The sequence below is a fragment of the Oreochromis aureus genome, linkage group 7 (genome assembly GCF_013358895.1).
Source record: "Oreochromis aureus strain Israel breed Guangdong linkage group 7, ZZ_aureus, whole genome shotgun sequence".
NCBI classification, from domain to species: domain Eukaryota; kingdom Metazoa; phylum Chordata; class Actinopteri; order Cichliformes; family Cichlidae; genus Oreochromis; species Oreochromis aureus.
The window spans coordinates 66,294,690-66,317,694 of record NC_052948.1 but is presented as its reverse complement, the minus strand read 5'-3'; the positions used below and the strand labels follow the sequence as shown (position 1 = coordinate 66,317,694).

Genomic DNA, 23,005 nt, shown 5'->3' with positions numbered 1-23,005 from the left:
CAAAACGACCTTACGAGACCTGGAATTCCTGTTTCTACAGACGCTGGATAACAAAGTGGAAGGGAGACTGCTCATAAACATACGGGCAGCTACTTTAATACGCCACAAATGTACTGCGCCTGAGATGGCAGCCAAAAAATGTTGTCATGAAAAATGTCCCATGTTGTACTCAAAGTCATGACCTTGAACACAAGGTAAGGTCAGGGGCGGGACAGGAAGAGATGAGAGAAGCCAAGCTAGTGGAAGTTTACCACCAGAAATAGTGTTTTGGAAAGTAGAAGCATGCAGCACACAAACATGAACGGTCGTTGTCTTTGCTTAAGGAATCCCGGAGAGTGACTGTCTTTTAAAAGATTGAATTCATTTCAGCAGTTGAAATTACAAGTTAAGACACGCTGGACCTCGATGTGAACCAGCTGTCTGCTTCACACAAAGGATGACCCTGTGAGCAGGCAATACAGTTTTATACCAAAACAAAAACAAGTATTATTATGACTGTCTCCTCTTGGGAATGACGCAGCTGGTCCTGCAGTCAGCTGATTGGATCTTCTCCTGCACTTCATCCACCACTGATCTCGTCTGCAGCTGCTCCTTTTGCTGGAAAAAGAAAGGAAAACACCTCGCTCCCTGTCATCCAGCCTGTTGTTTCTACTTATTTTCCAAGTCCGGGACGTTCTGGCCCAGAAAAATATCCCCCTGACTCTAACCAGTTATGATGTGTAAGGATGTTTGCAAATCCCTCTGCAGCTCAACATGTCAGTCTCAATAATTCAGTTTAATCATAGCTCTGAATGGACTTTTGACCCTCATTACACAGTGCCAACTCTTAACAACTACAATTCCAATGTTTATAGAACTCACACAAAAACAGCTTTATTTAACCATTTTATTCCTAACAACCTACAAAAAAAGTGTGAGACTAGCTAGTCAGAAAAGAAGAAGAAAAACAGCCAACGAGAACATTTACTGTTTTAAAAAAGAAAAAGTGATGCAGAGTTCAGTTCAGCTTTATTTATATTGATCCGCGTCACAACAACAGTTGTCTGAAAAAGCTTCACCCAGAGCCGACAGTATTAGAGACATGAGGCAGAAGGACAGCTTATCTGAAGCCCACATCATTTTTTGGACACCACGCAGACAGCCAGCAATTTAAGGAGAACATGTGTCTAAATATGTCACTGCTGGTCTGATTGGGGAGGGGACCAGAGAAAAATACATTGTTGTTACACACTGATTTAATAAAAAAACAGACGGCGTCTTGAAAGAGATGAGGAAAAAACATTACCACACATTACATTTGTTTTTTACTTTGATCTGAGTCTTTACAGAAGAAGAGTCAAGTTTACTGACAGGAAGATGAAGGAGGATCTCATCTCGTATCACTGTGAGGCTCCGCCTACAACCTGGACGAGCGTTCCCTCAGTGTCTCCATCCCGCACATGTTCCTGGATCAGGTCTGCAGCACACTGCGTTGATGAGATGAAGCTCACCTGTTCACATGGCACCTGTAGGAAACAGGACTCACCTGTGAGGTTTGTCACCTGTTGAAATCTTTGAAGTGTCCATTTTATTCATTTACAGACCAAATTTGACCCAACAATCACCTAAAATAAGGTCTGAGACCTTAAAGGCAAAATCCAGGGGAACACTGGAAGTAAACAGTCCATAGAATAATCACTGAAGTGTTTCAGCATTTCAGCTGAAATGTTTGAATTGTTTATTTTTGTAAATCACCTCAAATAAAATCAGTGAATCAGCAGCAGTGAAATCATCACTGATGATGAAATGACACCATCACAAAGCAATCATTTGTGCTTAAAAGCCCACTAACAAAGAGAAGAAGAGAACCTGGCTGTTAATCCTGAATATTTCATCCAGTTTGGCTTTGTCCACCCCTCCTGATTCACCAAACACCTGCAAACACAACAACAACATCATAACAAGTTTATAACCACATTAAGAATAATACCAGCAATAGTTATAATTAGTGTGAATGCTTGTAAAAGCATTCACAGTATTGTTGTTGTAATCTTTATTCTATTTTATTATTAGTGTGAATGCTTGTAAAGCATTCACAGTATTGTTGTTGTAATCTTTATTATTATTAGTGTGAATCCTTGTAAAAGCATTCACAGTATTGTTCTTCTAATCTTTATTAGTGTGAATGCTTGAAAAGCATACACAGTATTGTTGTTATAATTAGTGTGAATGCTTGTAAAAGCTTTCACAGTATTGTTCTTCTGTTTCTTTATTAGTGTGAATGCTTGAAAAGCATTCACAGTATTGTTGTTGTAATCTTTATTATTATTATTATATTTTATTATATATTCCGTACGTTTTTTGTAGTCCTACTCCTTCAAAACCGTTCAACTTAGAAAAACCATTCAAACACCGTTAGATTCCTCTTCTTTTGGACACGACTGCTTCTGTTTTTCTCATTTTTAACATTTATATTTTTAAAATTATTCAACTTTTTTCATCAAAAATTTCCCATGTATTTCAATGGGGAGACTCTTCAAATTTTCATTAAATTTCCTCATTTTTCAACTCTTACTACTTCCACATACATTGACATAGAGCCACCATTCAAACTTTAAAACGAAGACAAGACATTCAACTATTCAACTTGTATGTATCTTTTCAATATCTATTATACTTTTTCTTCAGTTCCAGTTTAAGTTTCATGCTGTTTTTTCACCCGTTTCAGAGTTTATAATGGGTGTGTATGGGACGGAATGTTGGGGCTAGAGTGAGACAGCTCAACTGCTAGAGTGAGAGGAGAAAAAAAATTAATCTTAAAATCTTTTTTAAAACTGCCGCTGTGTCTGCGGCGTTTGCTCTACAGGTATGATTTTACCCACAAAACGTAGCCATCGCTGTCCTCTTTCATCCAATGTGTTTACTATTGTACTAGGTGTTATGGTTCTTTCATAAATGTCACCAAAGCACAGCCTCCTCCCTCCAACTCTTCCATAGACTCTAATGTTAAAATGGCTCAGAAGGTTGGTTTGAAAATCAGAAGAGCAGGCTGTCTTTACGCTGTCACCACGTCCATATAATAAACTCCACAGGCATGAAAACTGAGAATTTGGTAGACTGGACATTGCTGCCACTCACGGTGAAAAAATTTTGTCAATACAACATGTACTCTTCATTTGGGAACGATTTGTTTCGGGCTGACTTTTCTGTTCATTTTAAGCAGCAAAAGTGAGGTGCATGTCTGTGTGCGTGTGTATGGGGCCATTGGGTGCAGTCACTATAGCAACCAGGCTCACACCTGCCTGCTTAACGAGCTCTCTCTCTCACTGTGCCAAGATTCATCTTAAACACTTCTCTTTCAACTGCTGCTGTGTCCACAGTGTTTGCTCTACAGCCATCATTTTACCCTCAAAACGTCGCCATCGTTCTTCTCTTTCCAACACCATGTCTTTCAAAGCTCAGACATGTAAAGTTTTTAAACTGTGTGGATCCAAGTGGAGGGATCACATTTTAGTCATTCAGTGATTCAAAGAATATGAACTTTTAATATTCATTCAGATGTTTTCTGACTCTAAATAGTCTTTTCTTATTTCTTATGTTTTTCTAATTTACATTTAAAACATTTTCAATTATTTTGCAACTTCTTCTCTGTGGATGTCAGCTTTTAACAGTTCAGCACTTTTGTTTTCAGGCGAAAATTTCTGTATTTTTCATCTCATTCAAAATTTTTAACTTAAATTCAGCAATTAATTCATTTCAGTGCATACATTCAGATTCAAGCATTCACACTGCAGTTTCTTCAGAAAATGCAATTTCTAGTTTATCAATAGATTTCTCACACAAAGACAACGGAAGTATGATTCCTGTTTCAACCTTAGTTGAGGGTAAGAAGGTCTTTAAAGGTTTCTTTAGTAAAGGAAAACCAGAGACCAAAAATCTTCTTCAATCAGTGAAGAATAGAAATATGTTCTGGCTTCACGGAGGGCTTTCTTATAAAGCAGCAGCCGCCGGTCCAAGTGTCAGGTGAACTGAACTTCAGGTAAGAAGTTATGACCTGCAGTCTATCTGGGTCAGATATAAACCAAGTTTAGGTGGAGTTTATTTTCGTTGTGCTGACTTTTTACAGTCACTTACAATAACTTGTACTGCGTACTAGCTAGCATGACGCAGTTTCTATACAGCTGGGTGGGTGCTATGATGTTACATATAGTGAACTTTAATTTTATTCATAAGGTTAGTTAGTAGAGTTGCCAACCGTCCCGTAAAAAACTGAATCGTCTCGTATTCAGAGAAAATATTACGTGTTTCGCATTGAGGTGAAAAGGAACAGTTGGTCCCGTACTTCAGCTAGAATGAAAAAAAGACACAAAGCTGGAGTTATTCTGTGTTTACGCTGCACAGCTGCCTCTTCTTCTCTCATTCTCTCCCCTCCCTCTCCTGTTGCTACTTCAATCATGAAACTGATCAATGATCAGCTGATCGGCTTTTCTCTCTTGTTTGTTTATCGCCCACTTTGCGCCAGAAACAGGAAACCAGCGGATGTCACGTTAAACAACAGCAGCACGTTTAAGCTTGATCAGCTGTTGTTAGAATTTATTTAATATTACTTTCTAGTGTCAGCTGATGTTTGCTGGAGCCACAGCTGTAAAAGCTGCTGGCCATGATATCGGTTTGGATATGTGGTGAGAGGGAAACACGAAGATGAAACCAGGAGATGTCCTTACTGAATCATCAGAGCTGAACAATGATGGAGAAACAGGTTTACCTTTTAGGTGACATGGATGAGTTGAAGGGAAGTTATGAACTGTTTCTGAGAGACAAATAACACCAGGATCCTTTTCTATGTAGCTGACAGCTGGTAACTGTGCAGGGGCGGGTCTAGGAAAGTTTTGCCAGGGGCCAGGTAGGGCATTAACAGGGAAAGGGGGGCACAAAGAAATACTTTTCTTTCTTATTCTCATTTAAAATGTCTAGCTTTTAACAAATAATTATCCAAATCTTACAACCAAAGTTTTTATCTGATGTAAAATGTATAGAAATCATACATATACCAACAAGACAGTGTACATCACTGTCACAACAGCGTTTGTTTTCATTGTTGTGAGGAGACCATAAATAGCATTTGCATTTTCTGTTGTACAGTTCATTTCCTGTTATGGATAAAAAGTGTGTTTTTTTTGTTTCAAAATAGCTGATAACTATTCGCTGCTAGCTGCCAACATCTGCGAACAAATATAATTTTGTACAGTTGTTCTATATAGTGTGTAACTGTTCATATAGAGCGTTATTAAATTTATTGCTAATGCATTCATATGGCACATTGACTTCTGAGGAAATTTTAGACGGCATTCATCATCAAAAAGGTTGCCAACCCCTGATTTAGACAGTTTGTAACTCTCAGTGATGCCGCAGTGTTCGTTTGACTTTGGGACCTGAAGCGGAGTTTGGACCCAGACATGGCTAATGGTGTCAGACTTAAAGACCGGATTATACCACAGAGTCAAGTACTTCTGATTTGAGGCCTTAGTTTTCACAGGAGCTACAGTATCCAGAGTCATACGTAGTGAGGAGGTAAAGTTATTAACAAGATAATCGACCTCTGTTGGAGTAGCGTTCAGATAGCTGCTCTGCTCTGTGTTGGTACAGGGCATTGAAGATGATAACAGTGGGTGGATTATATTCTTAAACTTAGTTACAGCACTTTCAGAAAGACATCTACTGTGATAAAGTCTACTCTCCACTGCTGTGTAATCAATTATTGTAAATGTGAATGTTATCAGGAAATGATCAGACAGCAGAGGGTTTTCAGGAAACACTGTTAAATGTTCAGTTTCTATGCCATATGTTCAGTGTTGGGGAGTGACGGAATACATGTACCGCCGTTACGTATTTAGAATACAAAATATGAGTAACTGTATTCCGTTACAGTTACAGTTTTAAAAGGTGGTATTCAGAATACAGTTACTTTGTTGAAATAAATGGATTACACGGCGGTACTTTCCTGTTTCATATTATCGCGGGTCAGGACTGTTTGGGTTTGTTTGACAGCTATGTTCTGTTGTTCCAGGCGGCAGCGTTATGGTTGCCATGGTTATAGGATGACGCTCTCTCTCTGCGTGTTTCCTGGGTGAGAGAGCGCTTTTTTGTTGTTGTTGTTGTGCTAAGCTAATAGGCAGAATGCTACATGTATAGCCCTAAAGAATGTAGCATGATGGGCAGTGTAGTCCGTGCTGCAGCGAGAATGGACTACCGTACCCGTTATGTGTCTGTAAGCGAGGGAGGGAGAAAAAGGAAAAGTCCGAGTTGTCACGGAGCAGAAACGGGAGCTGGAAGCATGTAAATATAATAATAACCACTGCAGCCAAGAAGAGTGCCTGACGAGCCCAGTTGTAAGTAAGCTATTAAGACTCGACTGTACGCGGTGTTCGTGTTTTCCTCCGGAAAAAAATAAGTTCCGTTGGAGCAGCCTTTCAACACCTCTCTCTGTCTCTCAGAAGCAAAGTGACCCAGACAACAAAGTAAAGCTATTTTTCGGCTACCAGCCCGACACGGAACCCACCGTATTAGCCAGAGGTCCCTTTACTACGGTTTGGAGCCGCGGACCTTCAGTAACAGTAATAAATCAAAGCAATAGTACATTCAGGTAGTAGTTGTAAACAGCATGATAATATATTAAGTAATCCAAAGTATTCAGAATACGTTACTCTCATTGAGTAACGTATTCAGAATACGTTACTCTCATTGAGTAACATAACGGAATACGTTACAGAATACATTTTGGGGCATGTATTCGGTATTCTGTAGTGGAATACATTTTAAAAGTAACCTTCCCAACACTGCATATGTTAAAACAAGATCTAGAGTGTGATTAAAGTGGTGGGTGGGTTCTTTTACATTTTGAGAGAAGCCAATTGAGTCTAATAACAGATTAAATGCCATGTTGAGGCTGTCATTTTTAGCATCTACATGGATGTTAAAATCACCCACAATAATTATTTTATCTGAGCTGAGCACTAAATCAGATAAAAAGTCTGAGAAATCAGAGAGAAACTCTGTGTAAGGCCCAGGTGGATGATAGATGATCACAAATAACACTGGTTTCTGAGTTTTACAGCTGGTGTGGACGAGGCTGCATGGGTCTTTGGTTGATTAACAAGATGAAAATAAAGGGGAAACCTAAAATTCTTCAGTAAACATTTAAGGAGAAGACTTTAGAGTGGCTTTAGTTTAAGGAAACAGAGTTTAAGAAACATGTCAAAGTGTTTGCAGCCCGTCCCAGGTGACCTTACCTGTGTAGTAATTGTGCGCAGAACATCCAAACAGCTGATCTGGTCTCCAGGAAACAGAGGCAGATTTAAGTGGGTCAGTTTTATGGTGTTTGGTTTGGGAATCCTCAAAGGATCCTGGAGACCATCACAGAAGTCTGCCAGCTCACTGAGGAACACATTAGAGACTATTAAAGTCCATTAGAGACTATTAAAGTCCATTAGAGACTATTAAGCTATTACAGTGGAGTCCATTATAGTGCAGAAACATTTTTGATTAGTGTTAAGGTTAGAAACCTTCACCGAGCTCAGTCTCACCTGTACAGTATGACCTGCGAGCCACTGGGGACAAATTTCCTCCAGGTTTCATAAAACATCTGGAGGTGATCATCACTCAGCATCTCAGTGTCCTCGGGGCTCGCTGTGTTGAAGAGCTCCAGGATGACAACGATGAACAGTTGAATCACCAGCAGGCAGAAGAGGAGGATGTAGGAGCTGAAGAAAACAATCCCGACCGTCGGGTTGGCGCAATTACCAGGGTCAGGTAATCGCAGGTCGCAGTCTGGAGATATGCTCATTATGGGACTCAATAGGCCGGCCCACCCCGAGGACGTGGTGATCATAGTCATGCTGATGATGCTGTTTCCAAATGTCTTGAAGTTAAACATGTCATCGATCATCATCTCATTCTTCACGTAGGCAAAGTTAAACATCCCGATGATGGAGAATGTGTACACAATGAGGAAGAAGAGCAGGCCGATGTTGAAAAGGGCAGGAAGTGACATCACAAAGCCCATAATCAGCATCCAGATCCTTCTGGCAAACCGAATGTGATGGAATGCTCCACATAAGGCAAACAAACGACCCAATCGCATAACAGAAAAGAGAGAGGGACTGCAGAAATATTTTTCCAAGATATCAGCTAAGAAGAGACCTGCAACAAGCAACAACAACAACAACAACTATTTGTATAGCACATTTAAGACCGAAGGTACACCAAAGTGCTTCACAAAAAGGTTAAAACATAACAGATACAAGACCATAATAGAGTACAAATAAGCTAATAATTGAGAAACTCTGGTTAAACAAAAAATACAGATAAAATAAGAAATAAAACATCAGAGCGTAATTTAGAAGATAAAATCACTGCGTATTCATAAATATAAGGTGGGGGTATATATACAGTGGTACATCAATAGAAGATAAATAACATCTGGATAAAATATAGGGAATGTGCACTAACTAACCGAAAACGCTCGGTCAAACAGGTAAGTTTTTAACTGTGATTTAAATGAATGGATGGAATCAGAGGCATGAATAGCAGCAGGAAGATTGTTCCAGAGGCTAGGGCCTGCCAGGGCAAAAACACGGTCACCTCTGGTCTTTAGCCGGGATCTAGGCTGCACTAAAGAGTAATTGTCCTGATGATCTTAGGGCTCTCCTGGGGATATACGGATTAAGGAGTTCAGTGAGGTAGCACGGCGCAGTATTGTTTATGATTTTAAAGGTGAGCAACAGAATTTTGAACTCAGTGTGGTATTTGACAGGGAGCCAATGCAGATCAGCAAGGACTGGGGTAACAGAGGCAAACCTTCTGGTTCCAGTCAAAAGGGGTGCCACAGCATTCTGGACAAGCTGCAATCTATGAAGAAGGGCGGAGCGGAGACCAAAGTAAAGGGAATTACAGTAGTCTAATCTAGAGGTCACAAATGCATGGATAAGTTTCTCAAGGTCCTATGTAGTGCTTGGCCTTGAAGATTTGATGTAGATGGTAAAAACTAGATTTAACTACCGAGGACACTTGTTTGTCAAACTTAAAGGAGCTGTCAAAGAGGACAACTAAGTTGTTTACAGTGCCAGAAAGAAAGGTGCCAAGGGGTACAAGAGTATCAGCGAATTGGCCCCATGAAATATGGTTGTCGAACAGCACGATTTCTGTTTTCTTCTTGTTCAATATAAGAGAGTTATCAGAGAGCCAATCTTTGGCCTCTCTCAAACACTTGAGCAGACAGTTGTACTGATGACGAAACGTCATCAGAGAGCCGAAAGTAAATTTGAATATCATCAGCATAAAAGTGATAGGAGATATTATACTTCTCTAAGACAGAGCCTAGAGGCAGCATGTACAATGAAAACAACATAGGGCCCAACACAGATCCCTGGGGCACACCACAGTAGAGGGGAGCAACAGAGGAAGAGCAGCCACCCATGGCGATGGAGTAAGACCTGTCCGACAGATACAATCTAAACCAGTTAAGGGCATTACCCCTTATACCTAATGTATGCTCAAGCCTCGATAGGAGGATATTATGGTCCACCATATCAAAGGCAGAAGTCAAGACCAATAAAACTAAGAATGTAGAGCACTCTGAGTCGGCAAATAAAAGAAGGCCATTAAGGACTCTCGGCAGCGCTGTTTTGGTGCTATGGCGTGGTTTAAACCAGACTGGAATTTATCACTGATATTATTTGCGTCCAAGGAGGCCTGCATCTGCGAGAGGACTATCTTCTCCAATGCTTTAGACAAGAATGGAAGTTTGGAAATAACACAGACACGTCACACTCTTTCTTCTGCTTTTGATGCCATAAGTGGAGGTTTTCCACACTGGCTAGGTTTGGATTTGTAGGGTTTTCCCCTTAATAATAAACACATTCATTTAGAAACTCCAGTTTGCGTTTACATGTGTTATCTTTGTCAAATATTTTCATTTGTTTGATCTGAAACATGTAAGTGTGACAAACATCAGGAAATCAGGAAGAGGGCAAAGACTTAAAGTACATTTTAAACTGCAGAAACGATGACACGGACTGACTTTAGAGTAAAAACAGGGAACATTGTACTTCCTGTTACAGCCCTCAGACGTTTGCAGTAACTAACCAAACTGAGATCAGACAAGAAAAGAATATTGTTTCTGTGTGTAGGACTCACCTATAATGGACAAAATGAGAACCACAAAGTCCACAATGTGCAAGCCATTTCTGAAGTAATGCTGTCTGAGTGCAATGATCTTCAGGATAAACTCAACAAGGAAGATGGCCACAAGGATGAGATAGATCCAGTACAGGACATGTGACTTCTCCACACTCTGATCATCAGTCTCCACCATCAGAACCACCATGTTGAAGAAGATCACCACCACCATGAAGATCTCAAAGTACAGACCGGTGACTAGGTGAAACAGCCAAGCCAGACAGCAATTCTGGAGACAAAGACGTAAGCTTTAAACACTCAGGCAGTCAGTCGGTTTGCTAACACTGCAAATAGTTTTCAGTAAAAACCCTCTTACAGGAGAAAGTTTGTGATTCAATGTTATCTTAATCACTGCTGAAACAGAATTTGTTTCTTCACCTCCGCAGTAGGAGGCAACAGGCTAATATCTGAAGGCTGGTGTAAGAGTCTGATTGACAACTGATGACTCTCTCTAATGCACAAAATGAGACTTGTCCTTACAGTCATTAATCTGACAGCTCTAACATCCATTACCTTTATTATTGCAACGCCTCCATACGTGCCTTCATGTGGTACATATGAACATACATCAATAAGTATTTGGACTCTGATGCGTATTTTAGTGTCTGCACACCGTGAGTTTTAAATCAAACAGCTCAGGGTTTGTAAAAATATTGCATTAACTGTTGTTTCATGCAGTCCCCCGTTTTCAGAGGCTCAAAAGTGACAAACAGTAAAGCCCATTCCCTCATTATTCAATGAAAATTTAATTCAATTCAATTCAATTCAGTTTCATTTATATAGCGTCAAATCACAACAACAGTCGCCTCAACGCGCTTTATATTGTATAGTAGATCGTACAATAATAGATACAGAGAAAAACCCAACAATCATATGACCACCTATGAGCAAGCATTTTGGCAACAGTGGGAAGGAAAAAACTCCCTTTTAACAGGAAGAAACCTCCGGCAGAACCAGGCTCAGGGAGGGGCGGGGCCATCTGCTGCGACCGGTTGGGGTGAGAAATTTAGGCAGGGTAAATTTAGTAAATTTAAGAAGTTACAAAACCTGGAACTGATTCAAGGTGTTGTATTTGGGATCAGAGCATCTAACTGAGTCAAGGGGATTCTTGAGGAGGTTGGTGAAACCCTTTGAAAGTCTACGATCAATACAGAGAGTTTACAACAAGGTGCAAACTACTGGTTACACTCAAGAAGTGCTAGAATAGATTTTACCACAAAACATCTAAAGGAGCGTGCACAGGTCTGAAAAACATCTCTGGGCCGATGGAAGCGAGATGAACTTGTACCTGAATGACGGGAAGATTTCATTTCATTCTTTTAGCACAAGTTCACTATGACGGTCTCCTCAGGGTAAGACCTACAATATGACTCCAACAATCAGGTGTATCCTGATGACCAAGCAATTAAAAAAATGGGAAGAAAAAACTCCAGCTGGTGACCTGAAGTATGCCACACTTAGACCTACTGAATCACTTCACATGTGGACAGAGGTTTAGAAATAGGGGGGTCAGAGGGACATTAGAGCCCCTGGTCCAGGTCGTGTTTGACTGAGGAAGAATAAAGTAGTCAAGGTAAGCCAATCACACGACCACTTCAAGATGCCAAAGCAACAAGGTGCTATATACCAGTTTTTAAATTGTGTTGATAGACCACGTAAAACCAGAGTCACGATAAATAATATATACGCGTTTTTCCTCAATAGTTTCATCACGTTTACTGTCTAAGGACAGCGCTAGCAAGCACTCTCTGCTTATGACCAAAAAATTAAAAACAAAAACAAAAAACAGCCCTTTCGTGTTGGTGGTAAAATGTACCATGTCGAACAATCAAAAATGATATGGCAACATGACATTTGGTTGTTTAGGAAGAGGGGGGAAGTTTTAGGAGTGATGGAGAGAGAGAGAGAGAGAGAGAGAGAGAGAGAGAGAGAGACAGCAGAAAACAGAGAGAGCGAGTTTTGAGATGTGAGAGATTTGTGACGTTTAGCGTGTTTGGAGTGTGTAGTTAATGTGTTGTCTTGTGTAGTTAGGGTGTAGTGTTATGGATAGTTTTGTGTTGTGTGTCAGAACAATGAGGCGACTGCTGTCTCCAGGTAAAGAAGAGAGGAGTGATACACCTGCTGCTGTCAGACCTGCAGGTATCAGGCTGTGATGTTCTCCTTTATAGTGGACAGAAATTATTTTTTGCAGTGGCACAAATAATTTGTGTGGCATCTTATTTAATGCAGAACACCTGATTGTTATATAAATAATTTGAAATGGTTGTAAAAAAAAACAAGGGCGTATATATTGTTTAACATGACTCTGGTTTTACGTGGCCTATCAACACATTTAAAAACTGTTTCCGTGCAGACCTCTCCACGTTTTCAGAACCCCATTAGCTTATGTGACAGTGTGTGTGAGAGCCCTTGGACAACCAGCCAATCCTCTGCCACCTCTCCTGGACCATACTGCCTCTCCGACTGTGTTATTTCTGCATTCTTAATCTGCAAATGAACCTGAGACACATTTTCTCTGTGTCTCATCAGTGGGTCCATAGCTGGTCCTTAATACCAGATGTCTCTCTCTCGTCCTGCATCAGGTCTTTGCTCGATTTTTTCCTGTTTCTTGAGGACATTACTTTCACACACTGTTCTTCTGTTGTAGATTTGTTTTGTTAGGCCTCGCACAACTTTTTCTGTCCAGTTTCCTGTCAAAGTTACCAGATGCCCGTCACAAAAACACATAATTTGTTCCCATTTCTTTGGCATTTTTCACAAATTCAACAAAAGAGCTTAAAGATACAACTTCAAACTGGTTATTTGCTGAGTTGTGCAACATTAGTTCATCCCTTGAGTTAGGAACCTCTTTTATGCCTGAATGGGTCAGAGTTGGGTAATCTTCTGAAAGTGGTCGGGTGCAAGGACTGGGCTGAAAATGAAAATCAGCCAGCAGTTGACAAAGACTGAAGAACTATGTCTGAACTGACCTGAGGTCGTGGAACGGTGTTGTTGAGTTTTTCAGAGAATCGTTTCTTTATGGTCCTCAAATATTTCTGCTGCTGGTCCGTCAGGAAAACATGTTTCCCTCCGAAGTAAAGACGAGAGACAAGAGCAAAGTTAACTGACAGAAACCGGAAGAACGAATTCAGCCAACACTGTGGAGCTTCTACAGACTGATACCACAGTACCCAACTGTGTGTGTGTGTGTGTGTGTGTGTGTGTGTGATACCTATCTTGTGTCTCTGCTGGTGGATCGTATCAATGATGACTCTAATGAAGAGGTTCAATGTAAAGAAGCAGCCGATGATAATGAAACAGATGAAGTACAGGTACATGTACATATTGATCTCATAGCGTGGCTGGTCTTCCACCTACACACACACACACACACACACACACACACTAGTAATATACCAGTAATAACAGAAATAGTAATAGTACTGATCCAGCGTGTATGCTGACTTGTCTGGAGTCCACAGCTGCATACATGATGTCCATCCAGCCGGAAGATGTCCCCTGGCCAACAATCAACACAGAACTTCATTAGAAAAACACTGAATTCAAGCTGTATTACTAAATGATGATGATTTTAGTTAGCTTGGTTATGTTTTTTCCACACAGTATTTTTGATGGTTTTATGCGTTCTAACTAACGAGTTAGACTTTGAGTGTTCACACTAACCATGATCAACAGTGACAGGAAACTCATCCCCACATTGTCAAAATTAAATGTCCACGTCTTCCAGTTGACCTCAGAGAAATTCAGATCCATCAGTGAAAAGCATTCACTCTTGTTTTTCACCACGTAAAAGGAGAAAAGCTCCTCTGACGTATCGTTGTAACAGTAAGAAAACTTTCCTGCAAACAGATTCACTCCTATCATGCTGAAGAAAAGCCAGATGACCAGAATCACCAGCAGCACGCTGAACATGGAGGGCAGCATCACGGCAAGCACCTTCAGCACCACCTGCACACAGACAGAGAGACAAACAGGTCTCTGCTGTGAATCAGCTCACATCCAGTTAATAAGCTGCCTACACGTTGGCTCTCCATCCAATAGGACTTTAGTTCTGCCAGGGAAGTTCACGATTAGCTACTGAAAGACCTGAAAACCTGTAAACAAAAACTAAGCAAATGATATACAATGTAAACAATCATACAGCTTGGGGTGTAAATTGTGTGACATGCAACTCGTTTTATACTAGGGTTACAAGGCATTCATAAGTCCTGGTAAGACCAGTTGCCTCTCACACCTCTGTCATTAGGACAGCTACACCCTGGTAAACCCAGTCTTGTGATTGGCTGAGCAAACGCAGCACAGCCATCAGTCAGTCTGTGGAGTAACCTCCTTAAGTATGGAAAAACTTTCCTATGAACATCAAAGGACAGTGTGTTCTTTTTGTGCAATCATACACATTTGGAAGGCTGAATAATGGGTTGGCGATTAAAACTCACAAATGCAGACCTGAGCACATTACTGAGACAAAATTGATAAAGTCCTTCTGCTTACACCAGTGATTAAAATACCTGGGCCATGTCTGCAGCATGGACAACCGAGACATAAGAAAACAAAGATTGTTTGATGAACGCTCCCCGAGTTGGGTGAGATTGAAGAAACTGTTAGGGATAGATGTCCTGCAAATAAGGAGAATGATGATGGATAGGACAAACTTTCAGTGTCTATGGGAAATAACAGACACACCCTAAGGAGTCAAATCTCAAAAAAAGGGAACACAATGATGGATAGAACACCAGAAAATCACACAAACCCTCCAAATCATTTAACAAGTAAAGAATTTTATAAATATTTGATCTTCTTTCTGTAGCAGAAGAGTACACCTACATCCTGCTCGGCAATGTCTGTATCGTTATGAGTGCCTGCCTCACCCTCATGCCCTTGAAGCGAGACGGGACCCTCAGAGTCCTCAGAGCTCTCAGAGACCGGCTGGTGTATCCAAGCATGTTGCCCATCAGGGAGAACAGAGTCACCTGGAAGACAGCACACCGGTGAAAACGTGATCCACTTGTCTCTAATAGTCGGCTACAAGCCACAGGCCTTCGAGATGGCAGTTGTTAAACATTACTTAAAACCAATCCCTTGACCCAGCTGTCTTAGCTAATTATAGGCCAATCCCCAGCCTTCATGTTATCGCAAAGATTCTTGAAAGAGTAGTTGTCAAACAGCTAACAGATCATCTGCAGAGGAATGGCTTATTGGAAGAGTTTCAGTCAGGTTTCAACTGTAGAAAATCAGGTCTTTACTATATCTTTTGTATAATGAATCTGTAATGATCTTTTAATGGTTTCTGATGCAGGGGACTGTTCTGTAATCATTCTGTTTGGTGTTAGTGCAGCCTTTCATACCATTTACCATAACATTCTGCCTTATAGGCTTCAGGTTTAGGCTGGTGTATGTGGCTCTACCTTAGACTGGTTTTCTTCTTACTTATCTGATAGGACCGTCTCTGTTAGAACAAACCATTGCCTCTGTTGGAGTGATTCTGATAAAAGTTGTCATTGTTGTGTTTAAAACTGTAAACCCTTGACTTGAACTGCATGTTCAGATATTTTTCCTCCCCTACATCTAGCATGGTGGGGGATGCTATTAGCTATAGTGTTTAACTGCAGGCACACTTGCATGTAAGATTCTGGTTTCCTTATTTAGTAATGAATGTTTACTTACTGCAATTTATGGGCTCACCTGTGCTTGTATATGGTGGACCGTTGAAGGAGTTGAGCCATATCGGATTCTTCTCTGGCTTCGATTTGCATGTAAAACCTTCATCATATTGCTGTTCATTTCATTTAAGTAACATTTCTAAGTTAATTTTAGACTATTGTAATAACCTGTTTACCAGCTTGGACAAATCATCTATTTCATGCCTCCCAGCTGTAAAAATGCTGCAGCAAGACTATGAACACGTTCTAGAAAGTAAGCTCACATTCCTCCTGTTTTATATTCTTTACACTGGCTTCCTGCAGATTTTAGCATTCATTTCATAATTCTTCTTTTAACATATGAAGCACTAAAAGGCCAGGCACCGGATTATTTATCTCAGCTTCTTACCAAAATACACTCCTGTTGGCTGTCTTCATTCATAGACTCTGGATTTTGTGGCTGTTCCCCGTAAATGACTAAAGACGAGGGGGCACAGAGGCTTTCAGTCTGTGGCACCAAGGCTGTGGAACAGTCTACCACCACAACTACACTTAGGGGCTCTTTTAAAACGCAGTTAAAATCTTTGTTTAAACAAGCTTCAGAATTTTTATTGAATGATTATATGTTAATTTATTTATTTATTTTAAAACTACCTGTTTATTTTATTTTGTTTTATCAAATCTTTTTATTGACTATTTTAGCACTTAATGTTCAGATTTATTTTACCCTTTTGTGTACAGCGACTCTGTGAAAAGTGCTTAATAAATAAATAAACTTTGCTTACTACTCATAGAGTTCACAGCACAGACACAGCCTTAATGAAGGTTACAAATGATCTTCTTATGGCCTCTGACAGTGGACTCATCTCTGTGCTTGTCCTGCTAGACCTCAGTGCAGTGTTCGATACTGTTGACCATAATATTCTATTAGCACGATTAGAACATGCTGTAGGTATTAAAGGTACTGCGCTGCAGTGGTTTGTATCATATCTATCTAACAGACTCCAATTTGTTTATGTAAATGGAGAGTCTTGTTCACATGCTGAGGTTAATTATGGAGTTCCACAGGGTTCAGTGCTAGGACCAATTCTGTTTACATTATACATGCTTCCCTTAGGCAGTATCATTAGAAGACATAGCATAAATTTTCACTGCTATGCAGATGACACCCAGCTCTATCTATCCATGAAGCCAGATAACACACACCAATTAGTTAAACTGCAGGAATGTCTTAAAGACATAAAGACCTGGATGGCCGCTAACTTTCTGCTTCTTAATTCAGATCAAACTGAGGTTATTGTACTCGGCCCTGAAAATCTTAGAAATATGGTATCTAACGAGATTCTTACTCTGGATGGCATTACCTTGGCCTCCAGTAACACTGTGAGGAACCTTGGAGTTATTTTTGACCAGGATATGCACATATTAAATATGTAGGACTGCTTTCTTCCATTTCCGCAACATCTCTAAAATTAGAAATATCCTGTCTCAGAGTGACGCTGAAAAACTAGTTCATGCATTTATTACTTCCAGGCTGGACTACTGTAATTCATTATTATCAGGATGTCCTAAAAACTCCCTGAAAAGCCTTCAGTTAATCCAAAATTCTGCAGCAAGAGTCCTGACAGGGACTAGAAAGAGAGAGCAGATTTCTCCTGTATTGGCTTCCCTTCATTGGCTCCCTGTTAAATCCAGAATTCAAAATCCTGCTCCTCACATACAAGGTCTTAAATCATCAGACCCCGCCTCAGATGGCCCCGCCCCTCCCTGAGCCTGGTTCTGCTTGAGGTTTCTTCCTGTTAAAAGAGAGTTTTTCCTTCCCACTGTTGCCAAAGTGCTTGCTCATAGGGGGTCATATTATTGTTGGTTTTTCTCTGTTTTCTTAACATTACTGTAGGGTCTTGACCTTACAGTGTAAAGCAGCTTGAGGCAACTGTTGTTGTGATTTGCTGCTATATAAATAACATTGAATTGACTGTGAAGGTTCTCAGTCATCCAGGTCATCGTAGTCTAAGGAGCTTGAGTCATGTCCCGTGGAGGTGGCTCTTCTATGTGTCCTTCACAAGCGCATGGCACAACATAGAAGAGCCACCTCCACGGGACAAGACTCAGCAGTTCATCTGCATCTAAAGGACAAAGGTCACTCTTTCGAGGATGCCAACGTTCACATTTTGGACAGAGAGGACAGATGGTTTGAAAGAGGAGTGAAAGAAGCCATTTACGTCCACTGTGAGCGACCATATTTGAACAGAGGTGGTGGTTTACGACACCAACTGTCTGCCATCTATAATCCAGTTTTGAGATCCCTTCCCAGATGCCTTAACGCCCACTCACATCCTGGGCCATCTGACCTCAGGAAATCACATGATAGGGTGGGGCCAGGTTTCACTATGAACTCACCCGAAACCCGGGCTGATTGGGACCCACACCCACTTTCACACCTTGGCTCATGTGATTAGGTAGATGATCATCAGGGGGTCCTTTGTCCCTCTTTGGGGGGAAACTCCCACTGGGTTCAAATCTGGGACTCTCCACCATTGACCCTTAGAACTGCAGAAGCTTCTCGGATGAGAGGTGAAACGTCTTCAAGCAACTCAAAGAAGTCCAGACGTTTTTCTTTCCAAGCTCCTTAGACAACATTTAATTGAATTTGATTGAATTGAACTGACCTCATTGTACAGGAGAGCAGTGAAGCAGCAGCAGGTTCATCTTACCCAGCTTGACTGTGTGCTTTTAGTTCATCTGTTCAAACTGAAACAACCCCATTTCTTTACTACAACATCAAATACTGACATCCTGTCAAAGCCGCCCACATCTCAGACATGAACAGCCTGTCCTTTAGCTTCAGTGCCATCACCAATGCTGAGGTGGGTCTATGATCCCAGCTTCACACATGGTCAAATGCACCACATCATTTTTCATTCATTCCATGATTTTGTCAGGATGCTCTTACTGATGCAACCCTCCCCATTTACCCAGGCTTGGGACCAGCACTAGAAGAACACTGGCTTGTGGTCCCTCCGTGACTGGCTTTGTAAAATACTACCAATAATCGGTGCTGCCGATTGTGCTCTTACATTTAGGATGAGGAAGTCGAGCCAGCACCAGAAGCTTGTGAAGTATTTCTTGAATCCAAAAGCGACCCACTTCAGTAGCATCTCCACCAGAAACACGAAGGTGAACACCAGGTCTGCCATCTTCAAAACTCTCTGCAAGACTGGACGATGCTCCAGGTAGATGTCCTCAAAAACCTGTTCATAAACACATGCCTGTTTACTCACAACAAGCAGCATATGAGACGATCTGAGGACAACCACTGTCATTCTAGCAGTGTGACCTTCTCGTTTAACAGACGACCTGCTGTCCTGTTTGTTCTTCATGAGCTCTCTATGCTTCTTTTCTCTCTGCTCTTTGCCCCCACCCTCCGACACATCCAGGAGATGGCTGCTCCTCCCCGATTCTGGTTCAGATGGAGGTCTCTTCCTGTTAAAAAAGGAATTCTTCCTTCCCACTGTCACCAAGGGCTGCTCTTGTCATCTGATTGTTGTGATCCTCTCTCTAATATTGTAGACTGTGATCATTTGCAACTCTGGCGCTTTAGTGAGGGGATGTTTTATTTGCTTCCTGTTTTGTGTCTTTTAGAGCAGCACCTCTGCAATAATAAGACATAACTTTTCTACCCGTAAACAGGAAACCACCCCAACAATGTCTCTTTAAACCACGGATCCAAAACCCCAAAAGGTTGATTCAGTTCATCTGAACGTTTTCAGTGGGAGAAATGGTTCATCATAATCAGGTGACTTCTTCAGTCTCAGCTGACTGCAGGTTTCCAACCTTATAAACAGTACTTTGCACAAGCAGATGACCCAACACAGAAAAGCCACCTCGTCAGGCCAGGACTCTGCAGTCTATTTACACCTACAGGCCAGTGGACACTCTTTCAATAATGAGGATGTACACATCCTGGACAGGGAGAAATGCTGGTTTGAGCGCGGAGTCAAAGAGGCCATTTATGTGAAAAGGAAAGACCATCTCTGAATCGAGGAGGGGGCTTAAGGGTACATCTGTCACCATCTTACAATGCTGTGATTGCAGCCATTCCCCAACTCTCTGTGAATGGGACTCATGGTTATTGATCAATCGTCTTTGATCAATGGTCATAAGAATTTGCATATTAACGATCAAGGAACTGACCTCCCAGCCCATTGTTCATTCAGTGGTGCTAGTTTCAGTCAGTGTGCAAATGTATTGGAGATTATGTATCAGAATTTCAGGAGCGGGACCACGCCTCCAAACACGCTCCATCCGGTTGTCATCTATATAGGTTCCCCCAGTTCTGCAAGCTGTTCATTCTCGTTTACATGCCCCACCCTCCCTCCTTGTTCTCAATTCTTTAACTTCTTCACTCCTATTTAGTACATGAGGATCTGCCAGGCCTGGGAGCCGTCGCCAGTCCCCTTCGAGGTCTTCCCCAAACCGCAGCTCAATTCATGTCCAATCATTCACCTTTACCTACTAAAACACTGTCAAACCTAAAATGAGGACGTGGGCCCAGCTAGTGTACTGTTTATAAGGTTGGAGACCTGCAGTCAGCTGAGACTGAAGAAGTCCCCTGATGATGAAAGTTTCTTCAGAAAACGCTACGACCAGGTGTACAGATTCAACCTTTGGGATTTACTTACCTGGATGATTGAGCATGCATCAAGACACTGATTCAAAAGTGATTTCAAAAACCAAATCAACTGTCTGTGGGTTCATGCAGATCGCTATCAGTGCCACATGTTTAGCTCAGTGGTTTCAGTGTGGAGTTAAGCCAGGAAGATAAAACATGTTCATGTCCGAGTGAGTTCGGGGTTTGAATGGGACATGAATGGATGATGTATATTGTCAAATATGTATTGACAATGTCTGTTTACCAGAGCTGCACAGCTCAGCAGGATGATGAAGACGATGAAGCCCTCAAAGAATTTGTGTTGCACGATGCAGAGGCAGGCTCTCCTGAAGTTAGACCAGACCCTGCCGGTACCCTGGGATGTGTCTATTTCCAGGAATGGACAGCAGATGTAACACCCTGAAACACATCAGAGGCGTTGCTGACTGATTGGCTTCTGTTCTCTTGATGTAACGGAAACTCTGTTACAGCTGCAGTGCAGGAATTTTGATATCATCTCTCTATGTCACAGTTTGTTGAACTTTTAAATTGGGTCTACATCATCCATCAACCTGAGGCACTGAAAACTAAATCATGCACAGAAGAACCAAACGCTGCAGTTCCTCTAGCAGAGGCTCCAGCAGTGAGTCAGTCCCCATAGACTCCTATGTTAAAACTTTACAGCACAAATAGACATGTTTACAGTCTGAGATAAAATCCATATCCATAATTTCCCCCTTTCATGACAACTGTAAGAAAGTGAGAGAAGGTTTGTATTGAGCCTTAAAGTTGGCATTATTAGGGGCGTGGCCTCTTTGACTAACAGGTGGATGGTGACACAGGCGGGTGTAGCTGCTAGCTGCCTGCCAATTGGAGTCCCTGAACTGGACCGCTGCACCGTGTTTGTGCTGTTGGCACCATTTTTATTACAATCATCTGACCAATAATATGGCTGCTGTGAGGTTAACTGGACTAACAGACATCCAAGAAGTCTGAGGTCCAGTTTCAGGGGCTGAAATTTGAGGATTTTATTTGGATGTTACTGAACACTACTTAGCAGGTATCCAAGTCTGTGTGGTCCAAATATGTTGAAACATGAACACGTTTGCCAGAGATCAGCATTTACTTAATTACTCTCACTGTCAGAAGAGGGAGACAAAAGTTTGTCACTGCAGGTTTAAACTATTTTACATATAATAATTTGATATAACATTGTGTGTGTGTGCTCATACTGTTGCAGCAGCAGTCCTCAGGTTCTAGATGAGTTTCATCTTTAAGTTTCTGTATGACGTCACACTGCAGACATAGAAGTTCACAAACATAAAGACACTTTAATGTCCTAGTTACTTTAAAATACTGTCACCGGACTAAGTGTTCACACTCTGAAACCTCACATGGTTTATGTCTCGGGTCTTTACGGTGTCTGTGAATTCAGGATGGCTGATTTCAGTCCTGTTAAAGTCTGATGATCACCTGCAGCTTCTTTAAACTGTTGCAGTGATTTTAACATTAGCAGCTGCTGATGAATTTGAAACTAAAACCTGAACTTTACACGGTCCAGTCGTCTGGTTTAAACCTGTGTGCTGTGGATGTGTGTGTGAAAGCAGTCTGATGTCTCATCGCTGTGTTTCACTCAGTTCATCATAAAGACACCTGCAGTTATGCTGAAGCTCTGATGATCTCCAAACTGAGTATTTTACTGCTGCAGTCGCATCGAGTGTGGAGAGATGTTCTTCATGCACAATGATCACAGTGAGGGAAACAGTCATGTTCTATAATAAATACACAAACATGTTTATCTGCTGTTTGTACTGGAGGCTGAAGCTGCGTCATACATCAGTATTTACTTTTAACATGAAATTCTGCTCTAGGATCAAAAACAGTAGAATCTGCTTTACATGCTCAGTCTCCTTTTCTTGTGCATTTTCAGGCGTCCTAAACTCGATCTCAGCCATAGCGACGGGGGCCTCCCAGGTGGCCATGTTTGTATGGTTATCATCGAGGGTCAGCTGGTCTGAGCTCACAGAGCTTAAGGCCAGATACTCCTCCTTGTTGTCTTTCTTAGTGTCACCTGCAAATGAGGAAAACATGAAAATATTTTCAAATTAAAAGCTCTAAATCTAACACCTAAAAAAAACACAGAAATCCAAATACGATCCACAGAAAACAATAAACCACTAACAACTGTAGAATTACAGGAATTATTTTACGGTTACTGTTCATAACCATCATCTTTATCATTGCATTAATTATCATTTCATCAAAGCATTTATTGAAGTTGTTGGCATTATGTTATAATTTGTATTACAGGGGTTATCATAATCACATATTAACATGTTTATTACAGGTGCAGTTAGAACCACTTTAAATCATTGCGTTAAATCTATAATCTTAAAAGCTTATATGCTGATTATATGGTTACAGTAAAAATAATAGTGGAGCAAAGGCCTGAATGTATTCAGCAACATGTGGCACTAGAGTTTACTTGACAACAGGTGAC

The 23,005-nt window shown here is 41.1% G+C and overlaps 1 protein-coding gene across 2 annotated transcripts in view; it reads right to left on the bottom strand.

The window, feature by feature from the left end:
- Nucleotides 1–996: 996 nt before the first annotated feature.
- The window catches only part of LOC116334095 (sodium channel protein type 4 subunit alpha B-like), a 44,288-nt gene continuing 22,279 nt past the window's right edge, over nt 997–23,005 (bottom strand). The window contains exons 18-31 of one of the 2 annotated variants that reach the window (XM_039615287.1): nt 22,404–22,576; nt 21,738–21,801; nt 20,771–20,925; nt 18,932–19,105; nt 15,084–15,185; nt 13,879–14,163; nt 13,660–13,713; nt 13,427–13,568; nt 13,185–13,282; nt 10,174–10,444; nt 7,563–8,178; nt 7,269–7,413; nt 1,849–1,914; nt 997–1,505 (exon numbers count right to left, since the gene is read on the bottom strand). In XM_039615287.1, the coding sequence (XP_039471221.1) occupies nt 1,380–1,505; nt 1,849–1,914; nt 7,269–7,413; nt 7,563–8,178; nt 10,174–10,444; nt 13,185–13,282; nt 13,427–13,568; nt 13,660–13,713; nt 13,879–14,163; nt 15,084–15,185; nt 18,932–19,105; nt 20,771–20,925; nt 21,738–21,801; nt 22,404–22,576 (2,471 nt within the window). In that variant the 3' untranslated portion in view covers nt 997–1,379. Of the gene's footprint in view, nt 1,506–1,848; nt 1,915–7,268; nt 7,414–7,562; nt 8,179–10,173; nt 10,445–13,184; nt 13,290–13,426; nt 13,569–13,659; nt 13,714–13,878; nt 14,164–15,083; nt 15,186–18,931; nt 19,106–20,770; nt 20,926–21,737; nt 21,802–22,403; nt 22,577–23,005 lie in introns of both variants that reach the window. The other variant, XM_039615286.1, reaches the window with a different exon arrangement.